A 20277-nucleotide genomic window follows, 5' to 3' on the forward strand; every position below is an offset into this window, starting at 1 on the left:
CTGCAAGCAGGCCTTTCTAATCGACCTGGCCCGGGTATCCTGGAAGGATATTGACCTCATCCCGTCAGTAGAGGATGCCTGGTTGTTCTTTTAAAAGTAATTTCCTCACTACCTCAAATGTTTTTATTTATTTTTATTTCACCTTTATTTAACCAGGTAGGCAAGTTGAGAACATGTTCTCATTTACAATTGCGACCTGGCCAAGATAAAGCAAAGCAGTTCGACACATACAACAACACAGAGTTACACATGGAGTAAAACAAACATACAGTCAATAATGCAGTAGAAACAAGTCATATATACGATGTGAGCAAATGAGGTGATAAGGGAGGTAAAGGCAAAAAAATGGCCAAATGGCCACAGTCTCTGGTCTGATTTCTTTCAATGCTCTTACTGCTTCAAAATCGGCTGGGTCAACTCGGCTGCCCTCTGCAGACACTATTCTACCCAAATAACGGACCTGGGGTTTAAAGAGATCACACTTACTTGGTTTGAGTTTAATGCCATACTCTCTGAGACGCTGCAAAACTTTTCGCACATCATTCACATGGCTGTCGAATGTTTTACTGAAAACTAGCGTGTCGTCCAGATAAGGAATGCAGATGTTATCCCGGAGCCCTTCCAAACACTCCTCCATACACCACTGAAAAGCTGCAGGAGAGTTCATGAGGCCGAATGGCATACGTATCCACTCATAGAGTCCCCATGGGGTCACAAATGCTGTCAGTGGTCTGCTTTCTTCAGAGATGAACCCCTGGTGATACGCTTTCCCCTGATCTAAGAGGGAGAACCACCAGAATTACCACCTAAACTGTCCATGATGTCTTGGACCCGAGGGATGGGCTGGCGGTCGGGATGTGTCTTTCTGTTCAGGTCTCTGTAATCTATACACAACCGGAGGGTCCCGTCCTTCTTACGAACGCACACGACAGGTGAAGAATATGAAGAGTTTGACTTCCTAACCCAGCCCTGGACTATGAGATCATAAATGTAACCCTTCATCTCCTGATACAGTGGCCTGGGCACTGACGTGTATGTGCGCTTTACTGGTTCAGAGTCCTTTAGAGAAATAGTCATTTTCAATCGTTCAATGCAGCCAATGTCATTGTCTGATCTGGAGAAGGAGTGACACTCTTCTCTAAGCATTTGCCTAACAACCTCTCTCTGTTTTTCGGTTAGGTGAGTTAAATTTACTGGTGGATCCCACTGTTCAGTAGCAGTACATGGGGTTCGAAAGCTGGTGTGATTCACTGTGGCTGGGGTGACAGTTTTTTCAAAGACTTGGGCAGGTAACACAGTCATAATAGTTTGTACTGTACCGATTATTGTGCGTCCTAGCAGGGCAATGTCGTGGTCAGTGGGGTTAGAGACATCAAGCAGGATAACTGGAAAAACACCTTTCCTGACTCTGACTAGTTTGTCAAAGAACTCAAGGTCGTCTGGCCACTGCGGGTTCAGGTCTGGCTGGAAAAGCATTGTCATGTCATCTTTGAAAGGCTGGGAAGCTACACGGCACTCAATTTGAATGCTACTGTGTTTTGGTACAGCAACCTTCTCTTTCTTGGTTTTCACTGCGTATTCATCTGTCTGTTCTGCGCTAACAGCCTGTATAAAAGCTCTCACCTTGTTTCTTTTGAGGCTTGGGAAAGCTGTTTTTACTGTACTGTATCGTTTAGTCTTTTCGGTCATTGTCAGGATGTGCTCGATAACATTGAAACCTATGATGGGATGTGATAGGTGACAGCCTTTCATTACCAGCACCGGGATGATCAGTTCCTTTGTTTGGTCAGTTTCAGAGGCTAGCCGAAAAGTTGTTTCAATCCATCCCAGGTACGGCATTTCAGTCCCATTTGCTGCAGTCAACCTTAGATCATCAGGTGAGTCCAGGATTTCTGAAACATCTCTCAGCCTTGCGTTTGGGAGAGATTCCTCTTTCCATCGTTCATCAATGACCGATACCTGAGAGCCTGTGTCCCATAGAGCTTGGAGGTGGTGGCGATTCAGGTGACACTCAATAAGGCACTGTCTGCCGACTAGCGAGGTGACCTTACGGGGGTTGCAACCTTGAGCTAGGGATGGTAAGGAGTGGGCATTTTCCTCTGTGCAGGAAACCCTTTCACTGGTAGAGTCAATTTTCAGGTGAGTGCATTTTTCCTTATGTTTAGTCCAATGTTGGTTTTGACATACTTTGGAACAGTACAGTGTCTCTTTACATGATGAACATTGTTTCAGGTTCTCAAATGACTTCTCTGGCACAATTTGCACATTTCTGGGACTTTTTGGTAGCTACGGTTAACACTCGTCCCTCAGCGGTAACCCGTTTCCGTTTAAAGGGGCCTCCCTTGATGGTCTGGCTCCCTGGATTTTACATCCAGCTTGAAAATGTTCTCCACTCCCACATCGGAAGCAGTGTGTGCAGCGTGCATCTGTTCTGGCCTGCTGGCAGACAAAACACCTCCTTGGAGCTTGAGCAGAGCGGTTGGTATACCAGTTAGGTGCATATTGATGCTGCGCAGGGTCAGGTGCTTGGGACCGACTGTAGCTGCTGTAATACTGCTGCTGGGAAACAGGTGGCTGGGGGTCCCTATTTGGCCTCCTAACTGGGGGTGGGGCATAGGCACAAGGCGGTGACTGAAACAGGCTGCTGTAATGTCTCCTTAATCTGAGCAATCTCTGCACTGAGACCTTTTAGAGAAGCTACACCTGTCTTAAGTTCAGCTAACTCTGTTAACAGTCCTGCGGGTATCTTAGCTTTGGCTTCCTTCACAGGACACTTTGCAGATGGCGTATCTTCTAACTGGACTACACTTACAATTGTAGAAGGCTGTGGGTATTAAACCTCTTTTTGTTTTGTCTTTCTATCTCATTAGCACAAGCAATGTTAAGCTTCTCTAGCAAAACCTCATCTGATGTTTTGCTCTCTAGCAGGAGAGGCTGCATGTCTATCCTGATACTGTCACTCTGGAGACCCGTAAGGACTGTGTGAAAACACATGCTCTGGACTAGAGCAGGGTCATACTTAAGCCCTGATTCTGACTCCTGGGATGCAAACAGTACTTTTTGCCTCAAATCTAAAACGCGCATCAGGAAGCTTTGAGGGGTCTCCTTGCTATGCTGTGCTTCTGAAGCTAGCTGTTTGTAAAGCTCTGTTGCACTCTTCTCTTGGAAGTGGGAACGCAGGATACATCTAAGTGTGGGAAGAGTTAGCTGGGGTTTACCTTCCAAGTAGCTGCGTAGCTGTGAGCCTGGAGAAATAGCCCTGACTACTGCGTCTACTATTTCTACCTCAGGATAGCCTCTTAAATCCATTTTCAATCTGATGGGCAAGGCTGGAAAAAATCAGTTTTTTTTTCTGGCCCGGTTCACCTATCTGACCAGAAATTTTAAACTCTTTGCGCCAGTATGAGCTGGGCTGTGCATTTGGTGAGAGCGGCACGCTCCCCTGAAGATTGGCATGGGGTTGGGGCTGACGCAGAGAATCACTGGTTTTGGCTGCAGTAATCTGCTCCGTTCCCACCCCTTGTTGTGGAGTTACAGTTCTCAGTTCCTCTATTCTGTGATGTGTTCCGGCTGGTTCAATATCATGGTCAATTTGCCCTGTTTTGTTATCTATGCCACTGATCATCTCTGTCATTTTGTCTCTAAGTAGCAACAATTCCGACATGCCGCCATCTTCTAACTCTGCGACTTCCTCTCTTTCAAGGAACATCATAATGCGAGTCATTAATGCTATGCGGGATTTGTCTTTAACATCTCTTCTCTGTTCGCCTGATATTTCAAGGAAATCACATATCTCTAGTAATTTGTCTTTAGTCAGGGTGTGCAATTCTCCTACTACCTCTTCCTGTAGTTCTTCCAAGGCGCTTGTCATGTTGACAGAACAGGAGGAACTTTTACTGTGCAGGAGTTGACTCTGAATTAGATGGTCCTTACTGTCTCTGATGGTCGATCAATGGCCTCAGTTGACACGTACTTAACCACTAACTTCCAACTTCCCTCGAACAGCAACACTTTCCTCACTGCAGCCTGCCTGAGTTGTTATGTGGAGATTTAGCTGGCTCGGAATTCAGCGACCAGGGTGTGGAAACTGGACATCTGAGCAGCTATCTCAGCGGAGCCTCCAAAAATGTTACACCCCTGAAAACAGGGGAGAAATAATCACGAGTGTGATACGGTGTTGTATTCTCAATTCAACATTTAGTGTAATCATTTCACAAAAGTAACACATTACAAAACAACAGAAAACCCGTTATACAACTAACACAGCAAAATATCTTATTAACAACGTACATGTTCATTCACAATCGACATAAAATGGCAGCTACTCTCAGTACGATGCTATTCTTCACTTCAACCGAGCAGGGCTAATATTACTCTCTTCAAACTTAACTCTAACTTCCTCAAGACGTTACTAAGACACACCTTAAACACTCTTGACATGTTAGCGAGTTATAACATTTAAATTACTATTTTTATCATCAATAAAGTACCTGAAAACAGGGGAGAAATAATCACGAGTGTGATACGGTGTTGTATTCTCAATTCAACGTTTAGTGTAATGAGAAAAGACCGCGATTTCCCCAGGAATATGGGTGGAGAACAGAGCTATCGATCTCCGGCTCATAGATTAAGAGCATTTCGTAGATCACAGATTAACACTTTTAGGCACCACAAAATAAAGTAATCAATATAACGTTTACACATTACTCTCAATTCTTACCCTTTGACAGATTTTAACGTTAACACAATTATATGAATGTTATTAATCTCTATCAACTAATACTGAATGCATCTTTTTAACCTTAGATGTTTTACGATCCTCACATACTATAAACTTACTAATACTTTTTAATGTATAACAGGCTATTAATATTTTCTTTAACCTGTCACATTGGCATCACATTTTACAGTGGATTACCGTTGTTGTGGGCCTTTATAATCATCTGTCTGACTTTGTTGTTCACACAGGAGAGAGACATGACTATCGTGGAGCCTCAACAACCTTGTGATGCTGAAGAGGCAGAGAAGAGTCTCTCCAGATCAGAACACCTCAATAAACACCCGCAGAGATCCACAGGGAAGAGAACTCACTGCTGCTCTGACTGGGAAGAGATTCACCTCATCAGGCATTAAAATTCATCAGAGAACACACACAGGAAAGAAACCGTATAGCTGTGATCAATGTGGGAAGAGTTTTACTACATCTAGTACTCTGACTTTACACCAGAGAATACACACAGGAGAGAAACCTTATAGCTGTGATCAATGTGGGAAGAGTTTTACTACATCTAGTACTCTGACTTTACACCAGAGAATACACACAGGAGAGAAACCTTATAGCTGTGATCAATGTGGGAAGAGTTTTAGTCAATCTGGCCATCTGGTTTCACACCAGAGAACACACACAGGAGATTAATCTTATCGCTGTGATCAATGTGGGAAGCGTTTTGGTAGATCTGGCCATCTGGTATCACACCAGAGAACACACACAGGAGAGAAACCTTATAGCTGTGTTCAATGTGGGAAGTGTTTTGGTAGATCTGGCTCTCTCAATCTACACGAGAACACACACAGGAGAGAAACACACAGGAGAGTTTTGGTCAATCTGGAGAGCTGACATTGCACCAGAGAATACACACAGGAGAGAGACCTTATAGCTGTGATCAATGTGGGAAGAGTTTTGGTAGATCTGGCACTCTGACTCTGCACAAGAGAACACACACAGGCGATAAACCTTTTTGCTGTGATCAGTGTGACAAGAGATACTTTGATAAAATATCTCTGGTCATTCATCAGAAAATACACACATGAAGGAGTTATTTTGTGATATCAATGAAAAAATTTCACAATGTAGAATGTTTTTAACATTGTAGTAGGAGTATTTTAAGGAATTTCACAATGTAGAATCCTAAACGTTTGCCCCATTCAATTGATTTCAGCATGATATGGATATTAGCCTTTGGAAAAATCCAGGCTCTGAATTGAAAGAGTACTATTTATGTAATTTAACAAAAAGTGACTAACACAAAAAGAGCTGTGTAACACTTACCATGTTGGTGACCCACTTGAATCAAAATGCATTACTTCAGAATGTAGCTAGCTGTTTTCTACAAATTGTCCTCTAACCAGTGATGTACACATTATTCACAGATTCCGTGTGGTTTTTGAGCTGTTAAAACTAACAGGACGTGCAACCTCATCTCTCTCCTCTCGACACAATGGATTTCAACATGATATCGATGAGTGATGACAAATAAGTGTTGCGTTCCTTAGTTTAGCGACCCCTAAATTTAAATGCATCACTCCAATCTGTAGATGACTGTCTTCTGCAGGTTGTCCTTTAACCAGTGAGGTAAAAGATATCTCCCATTTCCATGTGTTTTTTTAGTCGTGTTAGTTTCAACAACCCTTACAACCTGATTTCCCCCCAAATCATATCAGTGATTTATTTCTACTTGTCAAAACAACAGCGTTGCTGGTGCTTGTGCAGTTGTTAAGGAGCTTGTTTAAATAAATACAAGAAATATGATTATTGTGGCAGATGTTTGTGTATATTGCACATGTTATGTTTAGGTTTTTAATTTATCCCAAACTGTTTCTGCATATTGGTTATTGATTTGGACACGTTAAAACTGTGTTTTAACATTGGGGATATCCCACCTGTCAAAATGTAATTGAAAAGCCATTGAAAATAAGACTATGTAACCAAATATTTAATATTTCCAAGTCATGTAACATTTAGTAATGATTATTATTAATGCAACCAACTGACAATTTGGTACAATTATATTGACATTGTTTCCCTGCTTTTAGAATATCAGGGTTCATTCTCAGATGTGCCAAGCCAAATGTACATGACATTGGGGACTGGGCCCCGATCCAACAACATGCCTATCTAGTGAACCCTGAAAAGAGAGAAGCTCCGCAGTGAGATGGAAAGTTACTACGGATATTGCAAGAGTTTCCGCTTGAAATCAGACACGTCCTTGGTAGGGACAACTTGGTTGCTGATTGTCTCAAGGGTGGGCAGCCAAAAAGTTTTGTGTTTAGTCAGTGAGTTGCCATGGATCACAATTTATTTTGACTGCACGTTTTTCCGTTTTGTAGAAAGGTTTTGTTTGGGCTCGTTTCAGAGGGACGAGAGTTCTAGAAGCTAGTGAGTTTTAGGAAGACGGGAGTTCTAGAAGCTAGTGGGGAAAAAAATGTTTTTCTTGTTTTAATTGTTGACAGCCAGTAGACACCATGTTTATATTAGTGAAGGTGTAGCATTTTAGTTGATTATAATGTGAAATGGAAGTTGTTTTCTGTTGGTAAGCATTCTCTTAAGGTGTTAGTCTTTGTTTTTTCCATTTTATGTTTTGAGGTTTGACTTTAGCACGTCTTGCTCGTTAGCACGTAGGACGCACTGATTGGTGTCACCTCGTTAGTCAGTATGTGTTACACCTGTGCTAGCTTGTCCATCTCGTTAGTGGGAAGGTGTTTCACCTGAGCTAGTCCAGGTTCTATTTAAGAGTGTCTGGCCCAGTGCTCCAGTTTTGTTGATAGATATTGGAGAGTCAACACCTTTAGTTGCTCCACCTTTTTGGTTTAAGATGTTTTCATTCCAGGTTGAAGCTTCTTTCTGAAGAGAGCTTATTTTTTTAAATGAATCAATACAAGCAAACAAGATCGGTTCCGGGGATTGGTATGGCAAATACCTTACGATTTGCCTGGACTGAAAATGAGATGGAGCCGTGGAGTAGAGAGACATTTGGAAGGACTATTTTGATGGGATGCCTCAGGATAGAGGTGAAGGAAGTGCTCTGCCTTCAAGGGAACCCGAATGAGAAGGCTTTCGATGTGACGTTTCACAAAGAAGAAAAACACGACGAAGTAATGAAGATGGCAAAGGAAGCGGAGAAAACGGGACCCCTGTGCCATTATGCGGTGACCAGCCTGGCGAAGAACAACTTCAGGGTGGTCACCGTAACCATGTACAATCCGCATGTGAAAGATGAAGAGGTGAGGGCCTTTCTGGGGAGGTACATGGACAATGTCTCCTCAGCGAGGTACCTCAGGGACTCCCTGGGTTTCTGGAACGGGAGAAGAGGGTTCCAGGCGTTACTCAGGGAGTCCCCGAAGAGTGTGGATGGCTACCTCCATCCTCCGGCGATGTTCTCCCTGGGGGCTGACAGGGGAACACTCTACTATGCCCGTCAGCCCCCGTTCTGCAGGCGTTGTATGGCCTACGGCCATATCCTGGCCTCGTGCAGTGCCAAGAGGTGTCGATTTTGTGGGTCGGAAGAGCACGAGGCCAAGGAATGTGACGAGGCTTGCCACGGGTGTGGCTCAAGAGCACACCTGTGGCGTGATTGCCCGGCTCGTCACAGGTCATACGCGTCTGCAGCTGGGGGGGGAGCGGGGGATGGGGGGAGGAAAGAGAGGACGCATGCGGATTGTACGGATGGCACAGGGGAAAGGACGGAGAAGGACGAAGAAGGGAAGAAGGAAGAGGTGAAAAGAAAGAGGAGAGAAGATGGAAAGAAGGAAAAAGAAGGAGAGATTAAAAAGGTGGAAGAACGTGGAGCAGAGAAGAGGGAGAAGGGGACAGTGGTACGAGAAGGAGTGGAAGAGGGAACGGGGACAGTGACGGAGAAGGAGGGAGGAGTGGAGGTGGGAGGGGAGGGGGTGGGAGATGGGGGGAAGGAGTGGGGGGACAGCCTGCCAGGCTTCCTCGAGGTCGAAATTAGGGATTTGGTGGAGGGGTTAGTGGGGATGGGACGTTGTGTCTCCCCGCTACCTCCTTCACCAAAGAAGAAAGGGATAAAGAGGGGGAGCTTGGCAGGAAGTGAGAGGGAGGGGGGTGTGGAGGGGGAGGGGGGGGGGGGTTAAGAGAGTGGCGGGGGGGGGGGGTGGGAGGGTAATTTGTCCTCCCGGTTTGCCTCAGCCCTTGCATTTTAGTGGATGACTCCAGTGAGGGGTCGGTGGGTTGTTTGCTAGAGGGATCCCAACTCCTGTTTGGGGAGATGGGGTCCCCTATATGCAGCCCCGAGGCAAACAGGGAGGGGGGGATGGTGGGTGGGGAGGGAGGACCCAACACACTGCCTGGATCATGGGTTGGGATGGAGGACGGGGGGGCGTCAGGAGAGGACGTCCCCGCCGGTGGAGATGGACCAGGGGAGCATCGGGTGAGTCTCCTGGTTTTTCTTTGGGTTTTGGGGTTTTTATTTGTTGTAAATAATTAAATGAATAGTTCTGTTTCTTTTTTTAGCCTAAATGTTAGGGGGTTAAGGGATAATGTTAAAAGGAGGGCGGTTTTTTGTTATTTAGAGGGTGTGGGGTTTGATTTCTGTTTTTTACAGGAGGCTCACCTGAGGGATGGTGGGGATGTGTGTAGATTTAAGAGGGAGTGGGATAAGGGGGAATCTTTTTGGGGCATAGGAGGGGTGCACTCAACAGGAGTAGGGATTTTGTGTGGGCATAGAGAGGTTAAAATAGAGAACACTTTTGTAATAATGCAGGGTAGAGTTTTGGGGATAGATGTTAAGTTTAGAGAAGCTAGATATAGGTTAATTGGGGTGTATGGGCCACAGGTGGCGGCAGACAGGAGGGAGATGGTGGACTGTCTGGCGCCCCTGTATGTTACAAACAGGCACTTGGTGATAGGAGGAGACTTTAATATAGATTTAGGGTTAGGCGGTGATAGCAGTGCAGGTGCCATCTCTGGGCTAATGGCTTGCCATGGTCTGGTTGATGGTGGCCTGCACACTACTCCGGCAATGGTCGGTCCTACATGGCGCAACTCCAGGGGGGTTGCGCGGAGGCTCGACTACATTTTTGTATCCAGGTCTTTGGGTCAGTTGTCTGGGCGGCTGTTGCCTGTTTTCTTCACGGATCACGACGGGGTGTTCCTGCAGGTGGGGTCGCCAGTCTGCCTCTTCGGTAGGGGGTACTGGAAGTTAGATCGGGATATACTGGAGGAGCAGGCTTTCGTTGACGCATTTTTTTGTTTCTTTCGGAGGCTTGACGGCCTCCGGTCCATGTGCGAGGGGGTGTTAGAGTGGTGGGATTTAGTCAAGGGGAGGATAAGGGCTTTTATAATAGGATATTGTAGAAGGAAAAAAAGGGAGGAAAGGAGGGAGGTGGATCGTATCCAAAGGTTAATTGAACTCGAGTACGAGGCAGGCAACCTCGGCGGGTCGATTGACTGGGAGAGATTCGCAGCCCTAAAGGCGCAGCTCAGGGAGCTGCAGGAGCAGAAGGCTCGAGCTTTCTTGGAGCGTGCGCATAGTGGCTTTCTAGAACATAATGAGACTTGTTCCGCTATGTTCTTTAAGTTGGTTAGGGCCAGACAGAGTAGGAAGGTAATGAAGGGAGTTAGGGAAGAAAATGGTAGTATAGTAAGTAAACCAGAGGAAATGGTCAGGGTGACAACTGATCATTTCCAAGGTTTATTTAAGGAAAGGGAAATAGATGTTGAGCAGGGAAACGTGTTTTTAGAACACTTGTCCCGGCGGTTGCCAGAGGACATTAGAGACGTGATGGAGGCCCAGATCTCACTAGAAGAGGTTGAGAGCGCTCTTAGGAGGATGGGAAAAGGGAAGGTGCCTGGGATGGATGGGCTGCCGGCTGAGTTTTACCTCAAGTTTTGGGGTATACTTGGACCAGTGGTTCTCGAAGTCTTGAAGGCCATCCTTGAGACGGGGGTCCCGGGGGGATCAATGGCTGTTGGTGTGCTGTCACTTCTTTATAAGAAGGGGGAAGCAACTGACCTTGGCAACTGGCGGCCATTGACCATGCTGTGTGTAGATTACAAGATTCTTGCAAAGGTTTTAGCAGACCGGTTGCGCACAGCCCTTCCCTACGTCGTCCACGAGGATCAGACGTGCGGGGTAGAGGGCCACTCTATAAGATGGAACCTACAGTTGATCAGGGATTCCATCGCTTGGGTTGAAGATAGAGGGCTGCCTTTAATGGTAGCAGCGCTAGATCAGGCGAAAGCTTTTGATCGCGTGAATAGATATTTTCTATTCAGGGTGTTAGGTAGATTAGGATTTGGGGAGAAGTTTATAGGATGGATCCGTACTTTATATGTCGGAGCGGGGTGTCGAGTTAGTGTAAATAGTCACTTAGGTGACGTTTTTGACCTCTCGTCTGGGGTCAGGCAGGGATGCCCACTCTCGGCTCTCCTCTTCGTTCTGTACATGGAGCCTCTGGGGGCTGCCATTAGGGCAGACACAGGGGTGGAAGGCTTGTTGATCCCTGGAAGCGGTGGGCTGCGTGTTAACCTTTCTGATCTCCCCATCCCGGATCCGGGTTCGTGAATACAGACTCAAGCTCATTACCATAACGCAACGTTAACTATTCATGAAAATCGCAAATGAAATGAAATAAATATGCTAGCTCTCAAGCTTAGCCTTTTGTTAACAACACTGTCATCTCAGATTTTCAAAATATGCTTCTCAACCATTGCAAAACAATCATTTGTGTAACAGTATTGATGGCTAACGTAGCATTTAGCATTAGCATTCAGCTGGCAACATTTACACAAAAAAACAGAAAAGCATTCAAAAAAATCATTTACCTTTGAAGAACTTCAGATGTTTTCATTGAGGAGACTCTCAGATAGCAAATGTTCAGTTTTTCCTGAAAGATTATTTGTTTAGGACAAATCGCTCCGTTTTCTGCGTCACGTTTAGCTATGAAAAAACCCCTGTATCCAGGATTGTGTAAATCTATCAGCAAGCTCATTAGCATAACACAACGTTAACTATTTATGAAAATCGCAAATGAAATGAAATAAATATGCCATCTCTCAAGCTTAGCCTTTTGTAAACAACACTGTCATCTCAGATTTTCAAAATATGCTTCTCAACCATAGGAAAACAATCATTTGTGTAAAAGTAGCTAGCTAGAGTTAGCATTTCGCGTTAGCATTTAGCGTTAGCATTAGCGTTAGCATCCAGCACGCAACATTAACAAAAACATAAAAGCCTTCAAATAAAATCATTTACCTTTGAAGAACTTCTGATGTTTTCAATGAGGATACTCTCAGTTAGATAGCAGATGCTCAGTTTTTCCAAAAAGATTCCTTGTGTATTAGAAATAGCTCCGTTTTATACATCACATTTGGCTACCAAAAAAAATCCATAAATTCAGTCCTCAAAACGCAAACTTTTTTCCAAATTAACTCCATAATATCGACTGAAAACATGGCAAACGTTGTTTAGAATCAATCCTCAAGGTGTTTTTCACATATCTCTTCATTGATACATCGTTCTTGGAAACATGCTTTCTCTCCTGAATCCCAGGAGAAAATGCCTGCACCTGAAGATTACGCACAAATTTAGACAAAGGACACCGGGCGGACCTCTGGAAAATGTAGTCTCTTATGGCCAATCTTCCAATGATATGCCTACAAATACGTCACAATGCTGCTAAGACCTTGGGCGAACGACAGAAAGTGTAGGCTCATTCCTTGCGCAATCACAGCCATATAAGGAGAGAATGGAAAACAGAGCTTCAGAAATTCTGCTAATTCCTGGGTGATGCATCATCTTGGTTTCGCCTGTAGAATGAGTTCTGGGGCACTTACAGACAAAATCTTTGCAGATTCTGAAACTTCAGAGTGTTTTCTTTCCAAAACTGTCAAGAATATGCATAGTCGAGCATCTTTTCGTGACAAAATATCGCGCTTAAAACGGGAACGTTTTTTATCCAAAAATGAAATAGCGCCCCTAGAGCTCTAAGAGGTTAAGATGACGCAGTACGCCGACGACACTTCCTTGCTGTTGTGCAAGGACTCGTGCCTGACAAGGTCCCTTGCCATCTTTGGGGATTTCACCCGAGCGTCGGGAGCGGTTCTGAACCATGCAAAGTCTTCCGTCAAGTTTTTCGGAAGATGGCGCGGTAGAACGGATGTGCCTGGGGGGTTATCTCTCTGTGAAGGGGCCCTGAGGATTCTCGGGGTTCATTTTGAGACCTCCGGCTCAGCGACGCTAAACTGGAACATGCGTATCGCAGTGGTACAGAGGAAGCTAGCAATGTGGAAGGCTAGGTATTTGTCTTTTATGGGCAAAGTCCTGGTCCTAAAGGTGGATGTGTTGCCGTCTCTTTTGTACGTGGCATACATCTACCCATTGCCGGCTTGTCTGTGGAGGCCTCTAGTGAGGCTTGTGTTTCAGTTCATGTGGAGTGGCAGGTGCGAGTGGGTCGCCAGGGCACGCATGATCTGTCCCATCGGGGAGGGAGGTAGGGGGGTACCACATTTCCCCCTCAAGCTGGACGCCATTTTTGTTTCTTTCTTGTTGACGGAGCTTGCTCGTCCGGTTATACACCCGTCCGGTTACCTCCTGCGGGTGTTCTTCTCGTATATAAGGCGAGAAGCGTAATGGTGTGGTCTAACGCGGGTCCTCGGGCGGAACAGCTGCCGTGGCATTTTGGCCGCGTGCGCACCCCGAGGTTGAAGTTGCCCGAGTAGGTTTAGACCACAGGCACCTGTACGAGGAGGTCAGGCAGGCAGGGAGTCCTGCGCCTGTAGCGGGCATCTCGACAGTGGTCTGGGAGGGAGTGCAGGCGCGGGGCCTGGACAACAGGCTCAAGGACCTGAATTGGTTGGGCCTCCATAAGTGCTTGCCGGTACGTGCCATCTTGTACCGGTATAGTTTGGTGCAATCCCCCACCTGTCCAAGATCCTCTTGTGGCAGGGAGGAGACTGTGCGCCATGCCTTCTGGGACTGTGCCTTTGCCGGACTAGTCTGGGCTAGGGCACGGGTAATGCTAGGTGTGTTTAGGAGTGATTTTGTTTTGACATGGGCTAGGCTAGAGAGAGGCGTAGGGAGAGCAAAGGGAACGGATAGGGACAGGTTTCTGCTCTGGCTTCTCATGAGTCTCTTTAAAAAGGGACTGTGGGAAGCCAGGCAGAATTTAGTCAAGACAGGGAGAGATTGGGGGGTGGAAGGGATAGTGAGAAGGGTGGAAGGTGATTTGAGGGGGAAGATGAAGAGGGAGGAGAGGAAGTGGGGGAAGCATGCGGCACGGGAGAGGTGGAAAGGGGGTTTAGGGCTGGGAGTGTTAGAGTGAGTTTGGTAAGGGGGTAGATTAGGGAAGGGGAGATAGGGAAAGGGTTAGGTATTGGTTAGGTATGACGGGGAGGGACAATGCTCCCTGAGGTTTGTTTTTGTTTGATGTTTTTGTAAATAGAATTAATTAAGAATGAATGAGAATTATGATTTTGTAATAGTATGAATGGTATTGATTGTAATAAATTATTTTAACCACCTTTTTGGTTTACTTCCTGTCTTTAAGTTTGTTGTTGGTTTTTCTTTTGTTTGCCGCTTCCTGGGCAGATTTAGTGAGTCTCATGGTGGGTGTCTTTTAGGTCCCAGTTGTTGTTACTAGTCAACTTTCAGTGGACACTGTGAGCAAAATTGCAAGGTTATGTTATTATACTTTTATTGTATCAAATGGTTGTTTTATGCAACAGAATAGAGGTTTCTTAGAACTATTGTGTCTGTGTGTTCTACTGAGGATGGGCTTCTGAGAGAAAACACTGACAGGAGATTTACATTGTCTTTTGGGTGATAAAACCTAAAGAGACCACATTCCAGAGCATGAGTGGATGTTTCTGTTCTGTATGTTACCAGGGAGAGATGACCTCAGGTCTAGACCCTGGTCTCTACACAAAGAGTATTGTTTTTAAAGCAGATACTGTCTGCCTAGAATTATAAGTATCTTTCATACAAATCTGAACCTTGTGACCCATTCTATACGTCTATTGTTGGTCATGTAGGTTGAAAGGGGTGTATCTTGGCTGTAAAAGACCTTTGTACTTTTGTCTCGGGGCTCTCAACGAATCATCTGGGGGTGATTCGTCGACCAGCCATCATTATCATAGAGACTCAATTGATTCACTTTATATGTGTGTGTTGTATTGACCTGCTCCCTTATAGGTGAATAAAGATTTAGTTTAAGAATAAATCTGACTTGTGTGATAAGTTTGTGTCCTCATTTGATATTAAAGAAATTAACCACATTTGGCGATGGGGATGTTATTCTTCACTTGGTGACCGCTCCTGACGACCTGGGTAAATCGTGCACGAGGGATCCCTCAAACATGGGATCTCAGGGAGACTACACTTTGGGAACAGAGCAGATGATCCCACTTTTGATCTGAGAGGCAGCGAGCCGAGTGGATACCACATCTCGAACGTAGTTTAAAAAAAGAAAGAGGTGAGCGAAGCACATAAAGTGGAGTTTTTAGAAAAACCTTGTAGGCTCTGAGTGTGTATTGCTGTGTGGAAGTGTAAACAGGACCCAGTCAGCTATCTGTGTGAACTGGATGAAAACTAGAATCTGTGTTTACTAGTTAAGACCGTTTATGATATAGTAGAAGATAGTAAGGTGCACCTGTAATTGTTTTAAACCTGCTACCCATTTTCGAAGTATTGAAAGATGTATGAGTTACATTATCCTAGGAACTAACCATGACATAGAAATGTGAAAATAATCCTGCAGGTTAAAATATTGTTGAAAAACAACTGACTAGGAATGTTTGGAAATAGCATTGTGTGACTGTGATATGAGAGGTATGTGAATGTGGAAATGAGTCTTAATCTGACGTTTGGATAGAAATATGCTTAATCAGATGATTGAAATTTGGATAATAAGTGGGATGATATTTTAGAAAGCAGCGGAAAATCTAGAGTTCCTGGGACGCTTGATTTTGCCGTGGTCTCTGGGAGGTTAGTGAACCGTTGGGGATCCCATGGTCATTGTCCGGGAAAAAAAAGTTAATTTTTTGTTCTGCTGGGAGTATGTTTGGGGAGCTGCTTTGTAGTTGCTGAGAGTCCTTGAAAAAGCAAATGGAATTGTTGTCATGAGTAGCTGAGAATTTCTTACTCTTTATATGGATTCTATGATGAATTGTATGTGTGTATAATGATTACTAGTGTCATGACGTTGGCCTGGGGGTTAGGTTTATGACAGTCATAAATACCTCTTCCCCCCTTTTTCCTCTCTCTAACCTACTGAGGTTAAAAAAATGTTTTTACTTGGTTAACCTAGACATTCTGGGAAGGTCAAAATGTTGGGGGAAATGAACTATATTCTGGTAATCCAAACAATTGAACATATGCAGTGATACTTAATGAATATGATGTCAGTGCGGTTGTCATCTGAGACATTCTCATCAATGATAGGATGACAAACTCTACAGTGGAAAGTCTACACATCAGAGTTATCGGATTCACATGGAATTGTTGTTCAATTTAAATGTTTGAATATGAAATGATTTGTGACGGGATGAAATGTGAGATGTGGGTTTTCATAAGTTAGGGCTGCTCACTCAGTGGCCCGCCTCTGTAAAGGGAAATGGGCTATAAAACTTTTCAAACACGCCCTCTTCTCCCTTCCTATATAAAGCCTTGACGACAACAGAACTTCCTGTTCCGGGTACATTAGGACGACGATCTGATGTCAGAATGGTTCAGATAACTACAGAATGAAGCCAAACTCATCGTGAGCTTTGGTTGCGAATGGTATGAACTTTTAGCTCTTATTCACTACAGAAGTGATACCTGCTAGCCGTTGAGTTAGCAACAGCAGCTAAAAACGTGGGCTAGGAAAGAACAGACAGAGTATCCCGTCTATCACCCAACGACAACACTACAACGTTTCCCGTTCACCACCAGAGACACTCTTCAAAGGACTCTGTTGGGCAACACGGCCATCCATCTACATACAACCCATCAAAGCGCAGCTCAGAGTAAATATTTATTGCATTTTCCTTTTCCAAATGGGCGGTAATTTAGAATGCATAAGATACTGTATTTATGATAGAGTAGCTGCCTACGGCCCGATAGAGACATTGCTTCTCCCTTTTCCTCAGTCTTCCCGCTCTTTCACTCAAACCCAATCCCCTTGTCTTTGTGTAACCAGCTGTCATATCTGTTCCGTCCGCTAGGGACGTTTTCCTTTATGACAATTTGTAATCAAGTTATGATTAATTGTGTGTATGTGAATTCTGTGTAATTAGTTAGGTATTTAGTAAACAAATAATTAAACACAATTTTGCATTGCTGATTCAACTTGTTAGCCAGGGTTCGTGAAGATAACCAAGAATTTACAACTTTCAGATTATGAGACTGAATTGACGTGACGATTGATATGGACTGCTATGGATGTAAAATATTACAAGGTCTTTAAGAGTTTATCCGAAAGATAACAGCTCTATAAATATTATTTTGTGGTGCCCGACTCTCTAGTTAATTACATTTACATGATTAGCTCAATTAGGTAATAGTAATTATGGAGAAATTATTTTATAGAATAGCAGGTCATATCACTTAATCCGGTATAGGCAAAGACACGACACTAGAGATTTGATAAAGTAATACTGGGAATATAATAACATACAATTTAAACAACCCATATATAGACAAACGTAGGTTTTGAGTTGGTATCTATAATGGATAATTTGATAAAGATGAGGTTTAAGCATTATTAAACAGTCTACAAAGTCTGGGCAATTGTCTCAGAAACTGATGGGAGTGTGTCCACTTTAGGGCAAGTTACCCTAACGATGTAACTATAATAAGCTTCTTGGATTTTCTCCGTCCGGGTACTACATTTGAAATACAACTGCCCTTAAGGCCTGAGGGGGGGGGGGGGTCTTCCTTGTATGAGAGGCGTTACTAGATTTATTGAATAAACATTTTTCCATAAAGTTAGAGTGAAGCAAGGTGGCTGACTAGCTGTTGATGTTGAAGAAGCGTTTTGTCCACTAGATTATACGTCTCACTGGCAGAATCACCTGAAAGACGCACATCGCCAGACTGGAGTTGGTATCGCAGCTGAGAAAATACTTTCAAATAGCTACAAAGCGACTGCCCCTAAAAACCAATGACTCCCTTTGAAAACGGGCGATGTGGCATCAGAAACATTTATTAACGTGTAAAAATGTACTACAAAGTGTGGCTAAATAGAGTAACTTTGGTCATACCCACTCAGCCCGTGATGTCGAATTATGGGCGATATCAGGTCTGTCTGTTGTGGCTGCCATTTCGCCCCAAAATAGTCATCCCAAATTGGGCTGTGTATAACTATGTAAATATCTCTTGGACAAGGTGACTCTAAAAAGAAAAGGTTCCTGGTGTATCCTTTAGGGGTTCTTCAAATTGAAACTGTGGCGGAACCCATTCAAATGGTTCCTCAAAGAACCTTTTGGGGTAATTTTTTTTTAAACCCCTGTCCACCATCCCTCCATTATAACAATATTGACTTAAGTAATAGTTTATTTAGTGGCACAACAAATGTGAATTGATATTTACAAAGCAATTGACCAAACAAAACACATTACAAAATTGCAACATTTCTGCAGACATGTCAGACCATAATAAATAAAACATTTACTTTGTATAGTGCTCTTCATGACATTTAAACATTTTTTAAATAATGATGTACAATAAAAACAAATTAAAAAAGAATCATAGGTAAACTAACAATATTGTAGACTTGATGCTAAATGCAGTTTTCTCAGCTTGTGTGTATATCATATTCACTTAGTTATGTTAGGAAGTTTGCTATCTTTATGACCGGCCCTGGTAACTTCACCCCAAAATACAGTAACTTAAGAGTTTTTCTGACATTTTTGAGAAATTTAAGGGAAAATAAAAAATACAGCCCTAGCAGATCCCCAAGTCCCATGGGGACGTCCTCGAGGACGTGCATGTTCTCCCCATCAAAGGTCGTGCATGTTCTCCCCATCAAAGGTCAGCAGGATTTCACTCTCCTGGTGAAATGGCGTTTTGGGTTCTACATTGTGACATTAAAATACTCCTACTGCAATGTTAAAACATTCTACATTGTGACAATTCATTGATATCATGAAAAACTCCATGTGTGTATCTTCTGATATTTGATCAGAGATTTTTTATCAGATTATCTCTGGTCACAGCTAAGAGGTTTCTCTACTGTGTGTGTTCTCTTGTGTAATGTCAGATAGCTAGATGTAACAAAACTCTTCCCACATTGATCACAGCTATAACATTTATCTCCTGTGTGTGTTCTCTTGTGTAGAGTCAGACTGACAGATTGACCAAAACTCTTCCCACATTTATCACAGCTATACGGTTTCTTTCCTGTGTGTGTTCTCTGATGAATTTTAATGCCTGATGAGGAGGTGAATATCTTCCCACAGTCAGAGCAGCAGTGAATTATCTTCCCTGTGGGTCTCTGCTGGTGTTTCTTGAGGTGTTCTGATCTGGAGAGACTCTTCTCTACCTTGTCAGCATCATGAGGTTGTTGAGGCTCCAAGATAGTCCCGTCTCTCTCCTGTGTGAACAACAAAGTCAGACAGATGGTTAAAGGCCCACAACAGGGGTACTCCACGGTAAACGTGGTTAATAAAATTGCAAGACGAGGGCGATGAGCACACAAGTTGATTGCATAAACACCTCCCTGCTAATGAGGAAACCGATAGTTATGGATGTAGTATATCTGCCAGGAGCAAAAATGTTGAGCAAAGATTTTTGTTTTTCACAATGTATTCTGAATGTGAGACTTAAGACTTATAGATTACCTGGAGCCAGTGGGTTTGGAGACAAATATGTAGCGAGGGCCAGCCGACGAGAGCAGTGGTACATGAAGCTTTGGTGACAAAACAGATGGCACTGTTATAGACTGCATCTAGTTTGCTGTGTATAGTGTTGGAGGCTATTTTGAAAATGACATCACTGAAGTCAAGGATCGGTAGGATAGTCAGTTTTGCGAGGGTATGTTCGGCAGCGTGAGTGAAGGAGGCTTTGTTGCAAAATAGGAAGCCAATTCTAGATTTAATTTTGGATTGGAAATGCTTAATATTAGTCTGGAAGGAGAGTTTACAGTCTAGCAAGACACCTAGGTATTTATAGTTGTCCACATATTCCAAGTCAGAACCGTCCAGAGTAGTGATGCTGGACGGGCGGGTACGGGCAAAGATAGGTTGAAAAGGATACATTCAGTTTTACTAGCGTTTAAGAGCAGTTGGAGGCCATGGAAGGAGTGTTGTATGGCATTGAAGCTCGTTTGGAGGTTTGTAAACCTTTTTGGGATAGGGGGCAGCATTTTCACTTTTGGATGAATAGTGTGCTCAGAGTGAACTGCCTCCTACTCTGTCCCAGATGCTAATATGCATATTTTTATTAGCATTGGATAGAAAACACTCGGAAGTTTCTAAAACTGTTTGAATGATGTCTGAGTATGGAAAAAAACGGAGAAAAATCCAACCAGGAAGTGGGGCATCTGAGGTTTGTATTTTTT

General features: G+C 43.8%; 1 protein-coding gene across 1 annotated transcript in view; it reads right to left on the reverse strand.

Moving 5' to 3' along the window:
- Positions 1-18918: 18918 nt before the first annotated feature.
- The window catches only part of LOC139423533 (zinc finger protein ZFP2-like), a 28818-nt gene continuing 27459 nt past the window's right edge, over positions 18919-20277 (reverse strand). The window contains exon 3 of the mRNA XM_071175133.1: positions 18919-19204. Coding sequence (XP_071031234.1) covers positions 18919-19204 — 286 coding nt within the window. The remainder of the gene's footprint in view (positions 19205-20277) is intronic.

Source organism: Oncorhynchus clarkii, chromosome 13 (assembly GCF_045791955.1).
Source record: "Oncorhynchus clarkii lewisi isolate Uvic-CL-2024 chromosome 13, UVic_Ocla_1.0, whole genome shotgun sequence".
Lineage (NCBI taxonomy): Eukaryota > Metazoa > Chordata > Actinopteri > Salmoniformes > Salmonidae > Oncorhynchus > Oncorhynchus clarkii.